This window comes from Leucoraja erinacea, chromosome 2 (genome assembly GCF_028641065.1).
Source record: "Leucoraja erinacea ecotype New England chromosome 2, Leri_hhj_1, whole genome shotgun sequence".
Lineage (NCBI taxonomy): Eukaryota > Metazoa > Chordata > Chondrichthyes > Rajiformes > Rajidae > Leucoraja > Leucoraja erinaceus.
Genome location: NC_073378.1, coordinates 135015799 through 135035025, shown reverse-complemented (window position 1 = coordinate 135035025; position 19227 = coordinate 135015799). Strand labels below are relative to the sequence as shown.

At 46.9% G+C, this 19227-nt stretch overlaps 2 protein-coding genes across 10 annotated transcripts in view; one reads left to right on the top strand and one right to left on the bottom strand.

The window, feature by feature from the left end:
• LOC129705492 (protein brambleberry-like) overlaps positions 1-17203 on the top strand; it is a 35816-nt gene extending 18613 nt beyond the window's left edge. For 4 of the 7 annotated variants that reach the window (XM_055649098.1, XM_055649104.1, XM_055649090.1 and 1 more), the window contains exons 8-13: positions 3211-3319; positions 6124-6260; positions 7554-7747; positions 13659-13747; positions 16030-16518; positions 16651-17203. In XM_055649098.1, the coding sequence (XP_055505073.1) occupies positions 3211-3319; positions 6124-6260; positions 7554-7747; positions 13659-13747; positions 16030-16156 (656 nt within the window). In that variant the 3' untranslated portion in view covers positions 16157-16518; positions 16651-17203. Of the gene's footprint in view, positions 1-3210; positions 3320-6123; positions 6261-7553; positions 7748-13658; positions 13748-16029; positions 16519-16650 lie in introns of those variants that run through there. The other 3 variants (XM_055649097.1, XM_055649094.1, XM_055649112.1) reach the window with 3 other exon arrangements.
• Positions 1-19227, bottom strand: part of arhgap39 (Rho GTPase activating protein 39) — a 621406-nt gene that overhangs the window by 90690 nt on the left and 511489 nt on the right. The gene's annotated exons all lie outside the window — the stretch shown is intronic.

Genomic DNA, 19227 nt, shown 5'->3' with positions numbered 1-19227 from the left:
TTCTTTAACACATTTTTTTAGAGTAGCAAATTGCTTAATCACTTCATCATTACCATCTTTAATTTTTTTTAGACAGATTTTTCTCCAGTGTGATGTTCCCATCCAGTATCATTTGAGAAATGTCTTTGGTAACTGAAGCTCTTACCGATTGTTTCATTTGTTCCATCTGTCTCTCCTTCTCCATTGAAGCCATTTCAGAGGGTAGTCTTTGAGAATCAGCTTCTTCTTCTGAGCTTTCTGCTGCTGTTTGCAGAGTTTTGCCGAGTTCTTTAAGATGGAGTCGTGTAGCAGGTCTTGCAGGTCTCTGAGGAAGATTCCTCTTTCATTAAAAACTGCCGTTAATCTCTGTTATTTTGCGCCGATTTCTGATGACATCACTTACGCGACGTCAGACAGCTCCGGTGAGTATTTTAAAATCGGTCCCGTCTTCCAAAACGGCTTTTTCACAAATTTAATGGGAACGGAGCTCAATGCTGCGCCCTTACCGCCCCATGGCGCCACCTGAACTTTCTACAGTCTTAACATTACAAAAAAAAACGAGACACACACTTAACACAATTTACACAAACACCCATCAGAGTGAATCTCCAACACCTCCTCACTGTGATGGAAGGCAAAAGTCTCTTCCCTTTGTTCTTCTCCCGCGGTCCAGCAGTCCAACTGCAGCGTTGAGGCGACTGGGGCTCTATTCACCTATAAATCTGTGTAAGAAGAAACTGCAGAAGCTGAAAGATAGACACAAAATGCTGGAGGACCTCAGCGGCTCAGACAGCATCTCTGGAGAAAAGCAAGAGGTGATGTTTTGGGTTGAGAACTTTCTCCAGAGGTGCCGCCTGACCCGCTGAGATACTCCAGATTTTGTGTCCATTCTACAAACTTGCATGCCTTCAGGATGTAGGAGGAAACTGGAGCACCCGGACAAACCCAATGCGGTGACGGAGAGAACGTGCAAACTCCGCACAGACAGCACCTGTCATTGGGATCAAACCTGGTCTCTGACGCTGTGAGGCAGCGGCTCTACCATTGCGCCACTCAGCTACCCTAACACAAAATAATAAATTGGAACATATTGCAGGTTGAGCAGCATCTGTAGAGAGAGGACCTGTTCTAATGTAGGATCTATCAACTGAAATGTAGATTCTGTTCCTCTCCTGGTGGATGCTGTTTGCAATCTGTGCGTTGTTTTAGTTTAGTTTGGAGATACAGCTCTGAAACGGGCCCTTTGGACTACAGAGTCCACGCCGACCAGCGATCGCCCATGCACCAGTGCTATCCTACACACACCAGGGAGAATTTGTCATTTTGACCAAAGCCAAGTAACCTACCGAACCTGTACGTCTTTGTAGTGTGGGAGAAATCCCACGTGGTCACGGGGAGAACGTGCAAACTCCGTACAGACAGCACCCGTAGTATGGATTGAACCCGGGTCCCTGGCGCTGTTAGGCAGTAACACTAAGGCTGTGCCACTGTGCAGATGGTGAAATAGTCTTGGGTGTGAGGCTCCCCTGGCTTGGACAGCTTCCTTGTGTTGGTCAATGTCCACCTTGTCCAGAGGCTGTGGTCACTCCCACACTGGTCACTCCCTATCCACGTGTGCAATGAGCAGATGGCATCACCCAGCTCAGACAGCCCTGGAGGGACAGTGGTGCCCACCTGACTCATGCTGGTCGATGCCAGCTAGTGGGAGGACGATCTATTAACTTGGCACTCGGGCAACTGCACGTTAGATTATGTTTGCATATATTACATGTGCTGGCACCACCAACTTTGGGACAGAAACAGCTGACGTGTTCTTGGCATGTTTGAGACGAATAGAAAACTTGCATGGACTATCTTTTTGGAATTGTCAGTATGAGCATGTGGCCTGTTTCTGTAACTTTATGATATTGGCCTATTTACTCTTTGATTGCAAAAAGAAAAAATTCTAATTTTACCCTTTCTTCTCTCAATTCATCATTTCCCAACAGAATTTAGCTGTTGATTTTTATTTCCCCCAATGAGCTTTTTGTCAAATTATATCTAATGTTATGTTCATATGCAAATAGTGTTTGAACTTGCCAGGCTTTGTCCTGTTCTTGCACGCTTCAAGATTTCTCTCCCCCCCCCCCCCCCCCCGTGAAAACTTTGCATATCCATGTTATCCAGAGATGCTGCCTGAACCGCTGAGTTACTCCAGCACTCTTTTTTTTTTTTTTTTAATTTTTTTATTAGCAGTACAGTAAATCACATTAATACATCGCATATATCTTATTACATTATGTTGTACCACTTCATTTTTTGAGCTTTAAAAAAGAAAGAAATAAAAGAAGTAAGAAAAGTAAGCAAGAATCGTGAAGGTGCAGGAAAGTGTTGGGAGAAAAGAACCCCTTAGGGAAGGAATTAGAGAAGGAAGCAAAGAAAATAAATAAGACCCTAGAAAGAAAAGGGAAAAAAAGGAAAAAAGGAAAATCAGTCGCTCTATTGTAACACAAAACTCCGCAAAAAAGGATATACCAACCGTGTTTTTATTAAAAATTTATTTTATACCCCCCCCATTACCAGGTCCTGGTAGCCTTTATATTTTAACTTATTATTGCACCTTAGCTTGTAATAGTTCCATAAATGCAGACCACGTCTTTTGGAAGTGATCTGCTTTACCTGCTAGGAGGAGTCTCATCTCTTCCAAGTGTAATGTTTCGAACATGTTTGAAATCCACATTTTTTTTGTTGGTATTGGAGCATTTTTCCAAAATTTAAGTATAAGCTTTTTTCCGATTATTAGCCCATAATTAAGTAAGTTCTTTTGAAACATATTTAATTCTGGGTTACCTTCCGATATTCCAAAAATGATCCATTCTACTCTGGGTAGAAGTTTTGTTTTAAATAATTTTGTAAAGATTTCAAATATTTCGTTCCAGAATTTTTGAATTTTTATACAGAAAACAAAAGAGTGCGCTATGTTAGCTTCTTGTACCTGACATTTATCACAAATGGGTGAGACATTGGGGAAGAGTTTATTTATTTTAGTTTTTGAATAATATAGTCTGTGTAATGTTTTATATTGGATTAGAGTATGTCGTACGTTGATCGAGCATTTATGCACATATATTAAGTGTTTATCCCAGCTCTCTTTTGAAATTTTTATAGCTAATTATTGTTCCCAATCTCTTCTAATATTATCTGTTGTAGGTATTTCTATACTCCAGTACTCTGTGTCTTGTTTTTGTTCAGGTAACTGGATGCTGATTAATTGCTTTGGCTGCCGAATGAGGACATCTGTGTGGACTCCTGTTCTCCTGCGTTCCCAGAGGCCAGGGTTCTTCACCTCCACCCCTGAACGGTGTGTACATGGTTCATTTTCATAACCTAGCCTCATTGTCAGGCTGTGTGGATGCTAGAACAAGGCATAGAAATTGGCTCTGGCCCGGTCCGTCAAAGCTGACTAACATGCCTCATCTATACCAGTCCCATGTGCCCAGTTTGGCCCAGATCCCTCTAAACCTCACTATCTCCATCGCAGGTGACAGACTACTGACCGACATCCACTACAAACCCACTGACTCCCATGGCCATCTAGACTACACTTCTTCCTACCCTGCTTCTATCTCCTACTCCCAATTCCTCTGTCTACGCTGCATCTGCACCCAGGATGAGGTGTTCCAAACCAGGGTCTCCTCATTCTTCAGGGAATGGGGGTTCCCCTCTTCGACTATAGATGAGGCTCTCAGCAGGGTCTCCGTGACTCTGCTCTCACTCCCCACCCCCCCCCCCCCACTCGTAACAAGGGCAGACTCCCCCTTGTCCTCACCTTCTACCCTACCAGCCGTCACATACAATAATCCTCCGACATTTATGCCACCTCCAATGTGATCCCACCACTTGCCACATCTTCTCCTGCCCTGTCTGCTTTCCGCAGAGACCGCTCCCTCCGTAACTCCCTGGTCAATTCATCCCTTCCCACACGAACCATACCCTCTCCGGGCACTTTCCCTTGCAACCACAGGAAATGCTACTGGTCGCTTTACCTCCCCCCCCCCCCCCCCCCCTTGACTCCATTCAAGGACCCAAGCAGTCTTTCCAGATGTGGCTGAGGTTCACCTGCACCTCCTCCAACCTCATCTACTGCATCCGCTGCTCTAGATGTCAGCTGCTCTACATCGCTTCGCCCAACACCTCCGCTCGGTTCGCAATAACCAACTTGATATAGATATAGATATAGATATGCCATTTATTGTCACTATACATGTACAGTGAAACTGAAAGCTGCTCGTACTCAGTGCATACATACAATTTTACACAAAAAACAAGAAACAGAAAAACAAAACAGAAGGGAGATGGGGGGGGGGAATAGGTGCACAAATTCTACGGCGCTACATACATATATACAGATGGAAGTCCTGTTGGGCGGTGTAGTCAGTGCATGTGTGGATTTGAATTTATGGTAGATATAATTCTCGGGAAGCAGCTATTCCTGAGTCTGTTTGTCCTGGATTTGATGCACCTATAGCGCCTTCCAGAGGGCAGCAGGTCGAACAGTCCAAACGCAGGATGGGAGCTGTCTTTGGTGATCTTCTTTGCCCTGCTAAGGCAGCGAGAAGATGTGGCAAGTGGTGGGATCACGTTGGAGGATCTCCCGGTGGCTCAGCACTTCAACTCCCTCTCCCATTCTGAATCCGACCTTTCTGTCCTGGGCCTCCTCCATGGCCAGAGTGAGGCCCACCGTAAATTAGGGGAGCAGCACCTCATATTCCGCTTGGGCAGTTTGCACCCCAGTGACTTGAACATTGACTTCTCCAATTTCAGGTAGTCCCTGCTTTCTCCTCCCCATCTCAGCTCTCCCTCAGCCCACTGACTCCTCCTCTTCCTTTCTTCCCCTGCCTACCACCCCCCCCCCCCCCACACTCAATCAGTCTGAAGAAGGGTCTCGACCCGAAACGTGGCTTATTTCTTTCACTCCATAGATCCTGCCTCACCCGCTGAGTTTCTCCAGCATTTTTGTCTACCTTCGATTTTCCAGCATCTGCAGTTCCTTCTTAAACATTCCCTCTAAACCTTTCCTAGAACAAACATGTCCACATGCCTTTCAAATACTGTTTAGTACCTGTATCAACTACCTCCTTTGGCAGCTCGTTCCACATGCCCACCACCTTTTATTGAGACCTCCATTGGAACTGGGAGAGCAGGCATGCACTCGTGCTCCTGCTTTCTACCCAGTCTGAGGGCAGTCACGGTGGTGCAGCGGTACAGTTGCTGCCTTACAGCACTTTTTGGCGCCAGAGACCCGGGTTCCATCCTGACTACGGGTGCTGTCTGTACGGAGTTTATAAGTTCTCCCTTTGACCGCGTGGGTTTTCTCCGAGATCTTCGGTTTACCCCCCCCCCCCCCCCCATCAGCCCAGTGGCCAGAACGTTCTTTCGGTTTACTCCAAGGACTTCCATACAGGCTTGTAGGTTAATTTGCTTGGTAGTGCCTAGTGTGCGTGGGATAGTGTTAATGTGCGGGGATCACTGGTTTCGGTGGGTCTAAGCTCGGTATCTCTAAAACTAAACTAAAAAGCTATACTGACCCAATGGGGTGAATGGCCTAAAACTGTGATCGTAAGAGAATGGGGTTGAGAGGGAAAGATAGATCGGCGAGATTGACTGGTGGAGTGGACACGGTGGGCCTAATTCTGCTCCTATAACTTGTCAAGTTATAAAGCCTAGTTAGTATTTAGAAACAGAAACATAGAAATTAGGTGCAGGAGTAGGCCATTCGGCCCTTCGAGCCTGCACCGCCATTCAATATGATCATGGCTGATCATCCAACTCAGTATCCCGTACCTGCCATCTCTCCATACCCCCTGATCCCCTTAGCCACAAGGGCCACATCGAACTCCCTCTTAAATATAGCCAATGAACTGGCCTCAACTACCCTCTGTGGCAGAGAGTTCCAGAGATTCACCACTCTCTGTGTGAAAAAAGTTCTCCTCATCTCGGTTTTAAAGGATTTCCCCCTTATCCTTAAGCTGTGACCCCTTGTCCTGGACTTCCCCAACATCGGGAACAATCTTCTTGTGTTGATAATTTTTACAACTGAATGGACTGTTTGTGAATTTTAATAAAGATATGGCTTTGTCTTCTCCTCCCTTCCACCCGCCACAGAAAGTGTGCATATTCTGAATGGGGAGAGGAAGGTGAGAACATGGATCACGACAGCTTGCAAGGCAAGGGGTCGCCGCACGGAACTGCAGGTGCTGGTTTGCAAAATGAAGACACGGAGTGCTGGAGTAACTCGGCAGGTCAGGCAGCATCTGTGGAGAGCGTGGATGGGCGATGTTTCGGGTCGGGACCAGACTGACTGTGGTTGCAGCTGGGGGAGAAGCATGGGCAGGATCAAGCCTGACGAGTGTTGGGTGGACACAGTAAGCCAGCCACTCGGGCAGTGTCTGTGGAGAACATGGAGAGTGACGATTCGGGTAGGGACCCTTCTTCAAATGAATAGGTGACGTCCGGACTCAAAATTGTCACCTATCCATGTTCTCCAGCCGACTTACTCCAGCACTTTGTCTTGTTTTGTGAACCAGCTTCTGCGGTTCCTTGTATTTACAAGTGATAGGTGGATGCAGGCGAGGCAGGTTTTTGATTGGCACTTGGTCGAACACAGGCCAGAGATAAAAAGACCAAGGTGTGAGATCAGGAGAGAAGAGGCATGAAATGTGAAGCCCAAGGAAGGAGTTTGAGTGGGGGGGCAGGGGGAGAGGGGGGGGGGTGGGGTGGGAGGAAGGGGTGCGCATTCAGGTGGGGCTATGGGGAAGAGGGGTGTGGGTGGAAGGTTGTTGCAATATATTGAACTGTGAAACAATAGACAATAGGCCTGCAGGAGTAGAGCCATTCGGCCTCTTCGAGCCAGAGAATTCCACAGTCATTCAATGAGAAATTTCATGGTTCTGATCATCCCCCTTCAGTACCCCTTGGATCCCCCAACATGCCTTCCTGCCCATATGTCCCCTTACTCCACTATTTTTAAGAGCCCTATCTAGCTCAAGCCCAGCTCTCTTGAAAGCATCCAGAGAACCTGCCTCCACAATAGCAGCAATGTTCTTCCTCAAATTAGGGGACCAAAACTGCACACAATACTCCTCTGAGGCAGAGAATTCCACAGACTTACCACTCTCTGTGAGAAAAAGTGTTTCCCAGTTGCCGTCTTCCGTTCCTCAATGCTTCCCCTGTTACTTAACTGGCCATCTCCGTTCTAAATGGCTTACCACCCCCAGCACCACAGAGGACGTTTGACCTCACTGCCCCTCAAGTGTAATTGTCCCACTTCTGTGCATTGACCTGATGATACAGGTCCTTGCCTCTTGGATTTGGCCACTGGGCAGTCCCCCCTTAAGACACATAACGCTGGAGTAACTCAGCAGGGGCAATCTATGGAGAGAAAGGAATGGATGAAACCGAGACCCTGTCCATACTGTCCCTATTTAGCAGTGTGGGAAACAATGCTTTGGACAATGATACGCTTGTCTTGGATTTATGCAGTCCCTTAAAACACCAGGGAATGTGGTTGAAACTGACTGTCCTTTCTATTGCAGGAAACAATGCTTTGGAAAGCGCGTGTTTTATCAGAGGTAGCCCGCTAACACCAGCTCCTGTTGAGACCGTGCAGCCCACCACAAATCCAGTGGCGTATTCCTTCAAAGTTCCTGCACCTCTAATGGCCCTCTTACCTCTGCAAAATCCACCGCCATTGCCCAACTGTGCTCAATGGGAAGCTGCTGAGAAAAACGTACGTTCTTAATCTCTTTTCAGCTTAAAATAATGACAAATGTTTTTGGAGCGGCACGGTGGTGCAGCGGTAGAGTTGCTGCCTCACAGCGTCAGTGACCCGGGCTCCATCCTGACTACGGGTGCTGTCTTGTAGGTGAATTGGCTTGGTGTATGTGTAGATTATAAATTGTCCCTAGTGTGTGTAGGGTAGTGTTAATGTGCGGGGATCAATGGTCAGTGCGGACTTGGTGGGCCGAAGGGCCTATTTCTGTGCTGTACCTCTAGAAAAAAAAAAAAAAATTGATCATGCATAGCTACCACACACATCTCCTAGGACATGGGTTTACAATTAACCTAGAGTGCTGGGGTAACTTCAGGCCAAGTACTGCAGTTCACCATTTTATGTATAGAGCACAATCTAGTGTTTTGGTTTTTCAAAGGACTCTAGTATCAGTTCTGGTTTATTATTGTCATTTGTAGCGAGCTACAGTGCAGAGCTTTTAAAGCATGCTATTCAATCACACCAAACTCAAGTACAATAGGTGGAGCATACTGCTATATGTGTGTGTGTATATGTGTGTATATATATGTGTGTGTGTGTGTGTGTATATATGTGTATATATGTATTTGTGTGTGTATATAAATGTATATGTATAAATACAAGAGTGTGGTCAGGGTGGTGTGTATCTCTGATGATGCTGGCTGCCTTATTGAGGCAGAGCCTCTTGTAGATCCCTTCGATGGTGGGGAGGTCAGTACCCGTGATGGACCTGGCAGTGTTTTTGTAATCTGTGTAGGAAGGAACTGAAGATGCTGGTTTAATTCGCAGATAGACACAAAAAACTGGAGTAACTCAGCGGGTCAGGCAGCATCCCTGGCGAACAAGGACAGGTGACGTTTCGGGTCAGGACCCTTCTTCAGACCCGACCCGAAATCTCACCTATCCATGTTCTCCACAGATCACCTATCCATGTTCTCCACAGATGCTGCCTGACCCGCTGAGTTCTTCCAGCACTCTGTGTAAACCAGCATCCACAGTCCCTTGTCTCTACATCAAGAATGCTGTTTGTCCTTTTCAATGCCTCCATGTCTGCATTGTCTAATGTATTGTGAAGTCCTATTTTCTCATTAATTGCAAGAACCAATTCATTAGTCTATGGGACCCAGCTTATTGGACCTGGCTCTGTGTAACAGACTTAGCGGAGCTGTCAATGTATGGATTCGGTGGCTCAGCACTTCAACTCCCCCTCCCACTCCGTCTCTGACCTCTCTGTCCTGGGTCTCCTCCATGGCCACAGCGAGCAGCACCGGAAATTGGAGGAACAGCACCTCATATTCCGTTTGGGGAGTCTGCATCCTGGGGGCATGAACATCGAATTCTCCCAATTTTGTTAGTCCTTGCTGTCTCCTCCCCTTCCTCAGTCCCCCTGCTGTCTCCTCCCATCCCCCAGCCTTCGGGCTCCTCCTCCTTTTTCCTTTCTTGTCCCCGCCTGCCCCCGCCCCCGATCAGTCTGAAGAAGGGTTTCGGCCCGAAACGTTGCCTATTTCCTTCGCTCCATAGATGCTGCTGCACCCGCTGAGTTTCTCCAGCTTTTTTGTGTGCCTTTGATTCTCCAGCATCTGCAGTTCCTTCTTAAACACAATCTATATCTAGTTGTCTGATTTGTTCTTCTAATTGTCTTTGTTCATTTTTATTCTTTTTGTTTTGAAAAGCTTGATACGAGATAATGACTCCTCTAATAAATGCTTTGAAGGATTCCCATAATAAAGTAGGCGAAATATCTGGTGTATCATTTATCTCAAAAAATAGATCCATTTGTTTTTTTAGATATATACTCCCTTGTGGGTCTTTCAAAATTTGCGAGTTAAACCTCCAGAACGATTTGTTCGTAGAGATTCCTTCCAGTTTTAAAACGAAAGATAACGGGGAATGATCTGAAATCGTATTGGTGTGGTATTTAGGGTTAAGGGATTAGTTTTGAATCCACTAGGAAATAGTCTAAACGTGAGTATGTTTTATGCACCATTGAATAAAACGGGTATTCCCTTCCAGTCGGGTTCGCGATCCTCCAAACGTCTGCTTTATTTGTGTTTTTTATATAAGTATTTAAGAGTTCACTAGTTTTAGATTTCATATTACCTCTTTGTTTTTGCGTCGATTTATCTAAATACGGATCAAAAGCACAGTTGAAGTCTCCTCTAATTATAACATTTTGGTAGTTAGATTCTGCGATTTTATTCAGAATTTTATTAAAAAATTGAGGATTATCAAAATTGGGCGCGTATATGTTTACCAAGGTGATTGGCGTAGCATAAATCTATCCTGTGACTATAAGGTATCTCCCTTCCTTATCTGATATAATATTCTTTGATTTGAATGGTATTCCTTTGCGAACAAAGCTGGAGTAACTCAGCGGGACAGGCAGTATCTCTGGGGAGAAGGAATGGGTGATGTTTCAGGTCGAGACCCTTCTTCAGACTGATCTAAACCTAGTTTCGGCTTGTGGTGAAACTGTCTCAGCCATGATTCTAATTTTGTAATTTTTTAAGTATTTAATAAATGTATATAGATTTTCTTAAACAAACCAGGCTGGTGGCTTTGCTGTTGTTCCTTCCCTCCACACTATTACCCAGCTAACTGAAGCAAGCATTGTTGCCTCCTCATTTCTACACCCCTGCTGATATTCACCTTCAGTGTGTTGCACTGCTGGGCTCTGTCTTTCTGAAGAGACAGCTGGAGTAACTCGGCATTCTCTGGAGAGAAGGATCAGGTGACGTTTCGGGTCGAAACCCTTCAGACTCGGAGTCAAGGGAAAGGGAAACGAGAGCTATCGAACAATTGAGTGATAGATATGTAAAAAAGTAACGATGATAAAAGAAGCAGGTTGTTGTCAGCTGTGTGTTGGGTGAGAACAAGATGACTTGTGGTTGAGGGATTGAGAATGTAGCATCTTATCATTACTTGTCATTAGCATCTGCAGTTCTGTCTTGTACATTGTGTTCTTTCTGAAGTTGATTTGCCTTGGAACCGATGTGTTAGTTGGCAACGATACAGCTTCTGGCATCAAGCCATTGTAGGAGCTACAGAGCAAGCTTCCAATGTAGGAACATAGACCAATGCAGCACAATGGGCAGCAGAAGGTCTGTGTCTTTACCCATCTCTATACCATAGGGAAGCATGTGTTCATGGGGCAAGGACAAGTCTGAGGACGGATAACTTTGGACACTGAGTTAAGGGATGAGGGGGAAGGACAGCTATGTCGTAGCTGAGACATGATCTTATTGAATGAGAGAGCAAGCTCGGAGTCATTTGGGCAACTATTTTTGAAACTAGGGCATAGTGGGTAGAGCCACTGTCACACAGTACCAGAAACCCAAATATGATCCCAACTTTGGGTGCTGTCTCAATGGAGTTTGCACGTCTTCCTGCGACTGCGTGCGTTCTCCCCGGGTGCTCCGGTTTCCTCCCACATCCCAAAGACGTGTGGGTTTGTAGCTTAATTGGCCCTCTGTAAATTGCCCCCTAGTGTGTAAGGAGTTGATGAGAAAGTGGGATAACATAGAACTAGTGTGAACGGGTTGGCATGGACACGGTGGGCCGAAGGGCCTGTATCCATGCCGTATCTCTGAACTAAGTGGAGAAACACATCAGTTCTATGTTATCCCACTTTCACATCCACTCCCTCCACACTAGGGACAATTTAGAGAGGCCAAGGCTATGTCTCAAAGCACATACAGACTGGTTATAGAAACATAGACAATAGGTGCAGGAGTCCCTTCGAGCCTGCACCGCCATTCAATATGATCATGGCTGATCATCCAACTCAGTATCCTGTACCTGCCTTCTCTCCACATCCCCTGATCCCTTTAGCCACAAGGGCCACATCTAACTCCCTCTTAAATATAGCCAATGAACTGGCCTCAACTACCTTCTGTGGTAGAGAATTCCAGAGATTCACCACTCTCTGTGTGAAATTTTTTTTTCTCTTCTCGGTCCTAAAAGACTTCCCCCTTATCCTTAAACTGTGACCCCTTGTTCTGGACTTCCCCAACATCGGGAACAATCTTCCTGCACCTAGCCCGTCCAACCCTTTAAGAATGTTGTTAGTTTCTATAAGATCCCCCCTCAATCTTCTAAATTCTAGCGAGTACCAGACGAGTCTATCCAGTCTTTCTTCATATGAAAGTCCTGCCATCCCAGGAAATAGTCTGGTGAACCTTCTCTGTGCTCCCTCTATGGCAACAATGTCTTTCCTCAGATTGGGAGACCAAAACTGTACTCAATACTCCAGGTGTGGTCTCACCAAGACCCTGTACAACTGCAGTAGAACCTCCCTGCTCCTATACTCAAATGCTTTTGCTATGAATGCTAACATACCATTCGCCTTCTTCACTGCCTGCTGCACCTGCGTGCCTACTTTCAATGACACCCAGGTCTCGTTGCATCTCCCCTTTTCCTAATCGGCCACCATTCAGATATCCCACCCTGTGTGCACTGACCACGACTATCGCAGGCTATTGTCGGTGGGCTGGTTGATCATGGAGTCCACACCTGTGAGCTGCAGCCTTGTGTCCATCTGAGAGTCACCACCAACAAAACACAGTTCAGGCAGTGGTTTGATAGCAACAACCTTTTTAATAATACAATTGCTGTACAAAATTAGTACCTCACTAAAAATCAACTTGCTAATCAAGCAGCAAGCTTCTGCCGGTGGATATTGTCCAACCAGCCACCACCTCCATGGGTTCCAGCCTCTGGTCTCATCTCCTCCAGCATAGGCTGGGCTTGTGCACCCCTCTGTATCTCAGGTGGAGCCTCTGATAACAGGCAGAGGGGGCAAAGTCCAATGACCAGAGTGGGATGGGTCACTGACTATGTATCTCCCCCCCTCCCCAGCTCACAGGGACAGGCTGGCCTGCACTGGACTGGACTAAAACCACACTCTGTTCTCCCTCTTCACTGTGGTGTTGGATGTCCTATCAAACCCAGCTTGTCCACCACCTCAGAGGGGGTGAGGTAGCAGTGTGTGGAGGGGGAGGGGTTGGGTTTGAGGGAGACGGCAGCAAAAGCATGTTCTGGCAGAGATACGGGGGCATTTCCTCCCCCTCCCCCTCCCCAAGCCCAAACACAGAGACTAGAGGTAGAGGCACTATGGAAGCCCTGAGGTGCAGCACAGAGGTGGCTGAGGCGAAGAGATTGTGTAGGAGGTGAAGCTGGACGTGTGTGCTCGCTCGCTGGGTCATGCCCCGTTACTACACCCATTGGCTATCACCACTATCTACTGCCAAGCCGACATCACTGCCCCCCACCCCACCCCACCCCACCCCGTCAAAAATGTAGTTCAGAGCTTATTTGTAGTGTTTAATATCCTGCTGGTTGTAGGGAAGAAACTCTTCCTGAACCTAGATGTAACAGTTTTCAGGCTCCTGTACCTTTGTCCTGATGGCAACGGTGGAATGAGAGCATGGTCAGGGTGGTGTGAGTCTCTGATGATGCTGGCTGCCTTATTGAGGCAGAGCCTCCTGTAGATCCCTTCGATGGTGGGGAGGTGAGTACCCGTGATGGACTGGGCAGCGTTTTTGTAATCAGTGTAGGAAGGAACTGCAGATGCTGGTTTAAATCGAAGATAGACGCAAAAAACTAGAGTAACTCAGCGGGTCAGGCCGCATCTGTGGAGAGGAATGGGTGACGATTTGGGTCGAGATCCTTCTTCAGACGTTTTCTTCAGGAGTTTTTGTAATCTCCTTTGTTCCTGGGCATTAGAGTTGCCAAACCAGGTCGTGATGCAAGCAGTCCCTACGCTCTCTACTGTACACCTGTACAAGTTCAAGAGCGCGCCAATTGTGTATGTGTATGTGTGTGTGTGTGTGTGTCTAGCCATGACTGTGTACACACCCCGCTCTGAATCCTCTTTAATGTTTGCTTTCAGACTGTGGGAGAAAACCATCGCCTCCAACATCATACCAGCGTGTTTGAAGCTGAGACCTTTGTTCTTCACGATTCTGCTGGCAGCACTGGGTGAGTGTCTGGGCCTTCACAGTGTGGCATGGCGGGTGATGAAGATGGAAACAAAAGGAAATAAGATCAGGAATCAAAGCAGTCACCTCTGTGTGGAGCCATAGGAGATGGGCAAGATCCTCGATGAGTATTTCTCCTCTGTATTTACCGAGGAGGACGGAGGAACTTGGGGCAGTCAATGGAAGTGTCTTGAGTGCAGTCAGTACTACCATCGACGAGGTACTGAAGGTACTGTCGTATATGAAGGTAGATAAATCTCCAGGGCCTAAGCAGATATATCTGAGGACACTGTGGGAAACTAGAGAGGAAATTGCGGGAGCCCTGGTTGAAATTTACAAGTCGTCCTTAAATACAGGAGAGGTGCCGGAAGACTGGAGGGTGGCAAATGTTGTGGTTCTATTCACGAAGAGCCGCAGGGAAAATGCTGGGAACTATAGGCTGGTGAGCTTAATCTCTGTAGTTGGAAAGTTAATAGAGGGTATTCTGAGGGATAGGGTATGCGTGCATTTGTATGGACGGGATGATAAGGGATAGTCAGATTTGTCAGAGGAAGGAGGTTGATGAGGGCAGAGCTGTAGATGTTGTGTACATGGACTTCAGCAAAGCATTCGACAAGGTTCCACATGGTAGGCTGCTCTGGAAGGTTAGATCACATGGGATCCAAGGAGAGATGGCTGAATGGATAGAAAATTGGCTCCATGGAAGGAAGCAGAGGGTGATGGTGGAAGGTTGATTCTCGGACTGGAGGCCTGTGACTAGTGGTGTGCCTCAGGGTTCAGTGCTGGGTCCGTTACTGTTTGTCATTTACATCAATGATTTGGATGAGAACATACAGGGCAAGATTAGCAAGTTTGCTGATGATACAAAAGTGGGTGGTTTTGCAGATAGTGAAGATGGTTGTGAAAGATTGCAGCAGGATCTGGATCGATTGGCCAGGTGGGCTGAGGAATGGTTGATGGAATTTAATACAGAGAAATGTGAGGTGTTGCATTTTGGGACGTCTAACAAGGGCAGGACCTACACAGTGAATGGTAGACCTCTGGGGAGTGTTGTAGATCAGAGGGATCTAGGAGTATAGGTGCATGGTTCCTTGAAGGTGGAGTCGCAGGTAGATAAGGTGATCAAAAAGGCTTTTGGCACATTGGCCTTCATCAGTCAGAGTATTGGGTATAGGAGGTCATGTTGCAGTTGTATAAGACGTTGGTGAGACCGCATTTAGAGTATTGTGTTCAGTTCTGGGCACCGTGTTATAGGAAAGATGTTGTCAAGCTGGAAGAGAAGATTTACGAGGATGTTTCTGGGACTAGAGGGTCTGAGCTATAGTGAGAGGTTGAGTAGGCTGAGTCTCTATTCCTTGGAGCGCAGGAGGATGAGGGGTGATCTTATATTGATCTTAAAATCATGAGAGGAATAGATAGTGTAGATGCACAGAGTCTCTTGCCCAGAGTAGGTGAATTGAGGACCAGAGGACATAGGGTCAAGGTGAAGGAGAAAAGATTTAATAGGAATCTGAGAGGTAACGTTTTCACACAGAGGGTGGTGGATGTATGGAACAAGCTGCCAGAGGAGGTAGTTGAGGCTAGGACTATCCCAACTGTTAGACAGGTACATGGATAGGACAGGTTTGGAGGGATATGGACCAAGCACAGGCAAGTGGGACTGGTGTAGCTGGGACATGTTGGGTGGTGTGGGCAAGTGGGACTGGTGTAGCTGGGACATGTTGGGTGGTGTGGGACTGGTGTAGCTGGGACATGTTGGGTGGTGTGGGCAAGTGGGCAAGTGGGACTGGTGTAGCTGGGACATGTTGGGTGGTGTGGGGCAAGTGGGACTGGTGTAGCTGGGACATGTTGGGTGGTGTGGGCAAGTTCGGCTGAAGGGCCTGTTTCCTCGCAGTGTGACTCCATGACCCTAAGATGGCGGCAGGTTTTAATAGCTTTAAGGTGAGGGGGGCAAAGCGTTAAGGAGATGTGCGGGGCATGGTTTTTGCACGGAGTGCGATGCGGTGGGTGCCTGGAGCGTGCTGCCGAGGGTGGAGGTAGATGCAGGTACGATGGTAGCGATTCAGAAGCTTTTAGATAGGCAATGCTGCATTCTTCTATGGACTATTAGTTTGCCCGTCGGTAGAGTTTTGGGAGTTATCACTAACTATACCTTTTGGGGAGGAGCAGGTTTGATATGACCACTTCTGCCAGAGGTGGGTAGTGGGACAAGCTGTCGTGGGAAGCAAATGGAATGGGCGTGTAAGGATTGGTTGCACACTTAACCGTTGCCTCTCCTGCCAGCTCCCTGTCCCGGAGGCTGCCCTGCTGCGGCATTACCAGGACTGGCCAGCAGTGCCGGAACAAAGCTGCTTCCGGAAGGGAATTCTGCAGAGTCCACGGCTCGGAGCAGACTCTGGCGTGCAGGTAAATACGCCTCCACCCGAACCACTGCACCACCTCCAGCTGCTGAATCTCCATCTCATGCTTGGAAGCTGTGCGATGAGTGGAATAACTGTGTTACCTGGTGCCCGGATTGCATCATTCACAGACCCCTGTTCCTCTGCAACCGAGCGCAGTAAAGCCAAAGCCATCAGATTCCAACGGCAGAACTGAGCTTACCTGATGGAAATGGTGGAGCAACTTTCCTGAAATTGCTGCTGGGATGATGGTGAAGGTGGATCATCAGCCCAATTTGTATGTTCATTTGAGTGACTATTTTAATTACACTTTTGGCCGGTCAGATTTGACACATTGATTGTATCCAGAATGCTAAAAGGACACATTGCTGGAGTAACTCAGCGGGTCAGGCAGCATCCCTGGCGAACAAGGACAGGTGACGTTTCGGGTCGGGACCCTTCTTCAGACCCGACCCGGAAAGTTGCTTATCCCATGTTCTCCAGAGATGCTGCCTGACCCGCTGAGTTCTTCCAGCACTCTGTGTAAACCAGCATCCACAGTCCCTGGTCTCTACATCAAGAATGCTGTTTGTCCTTTTCAATGCCTCCATGTCTGCATTGTCTAATGTATTGTGAAGTCCTATTTTCTCATTAATTGCAAGAACCAATTCATTAGTCTATGGGACCCAGCTTATTGGACCTGGCTCTGTGTAACAGACTTAGCGGAGCTGTCAATGTATGGATTTTGTATTTTTAGAGACTTCTGCATAACTGATCAATGTTGGTTCTAATGCACCTCGCCACACGGCTTCACACACCTTATAGCATTTGGCTGGGAATTAAAACCCTAGGTGTGAGTTGAGATTCCTTGGGCATTAAGTACGTTTCCTAGTTAGACACAAAGCTGGAGTAACTCAGCGGGACATCAGTATCTCTGGGGAGAAGGAATGGGTGATGTTTCAGGTCGAGACCCTTCTTCAGACTGATCTAAACCTAGTTTCAGCTTGTGGTGAAACTGTCTCAGCCATGATTCTAATCTTGTAATTTTTTAAGTATTTAATAAATGTATATAGGTTTTCTTAAACAAACCAGGCTGGTGGCTTTGCTGTTGTTCCTTCCCTCCACACTAATACCCAGCTAACTGAAGCAAGCATTGTTGCCTCCTTATTTCTACACCCCTGCTGATATTCACCTTCAGTGTGTTGCACTGCTGGGCTCTTGTCTTTCTGAAGAGACAGCTGGAGTAACTCGCCATTCTCTGGAGAGAAGGAATAGGTGACGTTTCGGGTCGAGGCCCTTCAGACTCGGAGTCAAGGGAAAGTGAAACGAGAGCTATCGAACAATTGAGTGATAGATATGTAAAAAAGTAACGATGATAAAAGAAGCAGGTTGTTGTCAGCTGTGTGTTGGGTGAGAACAAGATGACTTGTGGTTGAGGGATTGAGAATGTAGCATCTTGTCATTACTTGTCATTAGCATCTGCAGTTCTGTCTTGTACATTGTGTTCTTTCTGAAGTTGATTTGCCTTGGAACCGATGTGTTAGTTGGCAACGATACAGCTTCTGGCATCAAGCCATTGTAGGAGCTACAGAGCAAGCTTCCAATGTAGGAACATAGACCAATGCAGCACAATGGGCAGCAGAAGGTCTGTGTCTTTACCCATCTCTATACCATAGGGAAGCATGTGTTCATGGGGCAAGGACAAGTCTGAGGACGGATAACTTTGGACACTGAGTTAAGGGATGAGGGGGAAGGACAGCTATGTCGTAGCTGAGACATGATCTTATTGAATGAGAGAGCAAGCTCTGAGTCATTTGGGCAACTATTTTTAAAACTAGGGCATAGTGGGTAGAGCCACTGTCACACAGTACCAGAAACCCAAAAAAGATCCCAACTTTGGGTGCTGTCTCAATGGAGTTTGCACGTCTTCCTGTGACTGCGTGCGCTTCTCTCCGGGTGCTCCGGTTTTCATGTGGGTTTGTAGGTTAATTGGCCCTCTGTAAATTGCCCCCTAGTGTGTAAGGAGTTGATGAGAAAGTGGGATAACATAGAACTAGTGTGAACGGGTTGGCATGGACACGGTGGGCCGAAGGGCCTGTATCCATGCCATATCTCTGAACTAAGTGGAGAAACACATCAGTTCTATGTTATCCCACTTTCACATCCACTCCCTCCACACTAGGGACAATTTACAGAGGCCAAGGCTGTGTCTCAAAGCACATACAGACTGGTTATAGAAACATAGACAATAGGTGCAGGAGTCCCTTCGAGCCTGCACCACCATTCAATATGATCATGGCTGATCATCCAACTCAGTATCCTGAACCTGCCTTCTCTCCACATCCCCTGATCCCTTTAGCCACAAGGGCCACATCTAACTCCCTCTTAAATATAGCCAATGAACTGGCCTCAACTACCTTCTGTGGCAGAGAATTCCAGAGATTCACCATTCTCTGTGTGAAAAATGTTTTTCTCATCTCAGTCCTAAAAGATTTCCCCCTTATCATTAAACTGTGACCCCTTGTTCTGGACTTCCCCAACATCGGGAACAATCTTCCTGTACCTAGCCTGTCCAACCCTTTAAGAATTTTGTTAGTTTCTATAAGATCCCCCCTCAATCTTCTAAATTCTAGCGAGTACCAGCCGAGTCTATCCAGTCTTTCTTCATATGAAAGTCCTGCAATCCCAGGAAATAGTCTGGTGAACCTTCTCTGCACTCCCTCCATGGCAAGCATGTCTTTCCTCAGATTAGGAGACCAAAACTGAATGCAATACTCCAGGTGTGGTCTCACCAAGACCCTGTACAACTGCAGTAGAACCTCCCTGCTCCTATACTCAAATACTTTTGCTATGAATGTTAACATACCATTCGCCTTCTTCACTGCCTGCTGCACCTGCATGCCTACTTTCAATGACACCAGGTCTCGTTGCATCTCCCCTTTTCCCAATCGGCCACCATTCAGATATCCCACCCTGTGTGCACTGACCACGACTATCGCAGGCTATTGTCGGTGGGCTGGTTGATCATGGGGTCCACACCTGTGAGCTGCAGCCTTGTGTTCATCCGAGAGTCACCACCAACAAAACACAGTTCAGGCAGTGG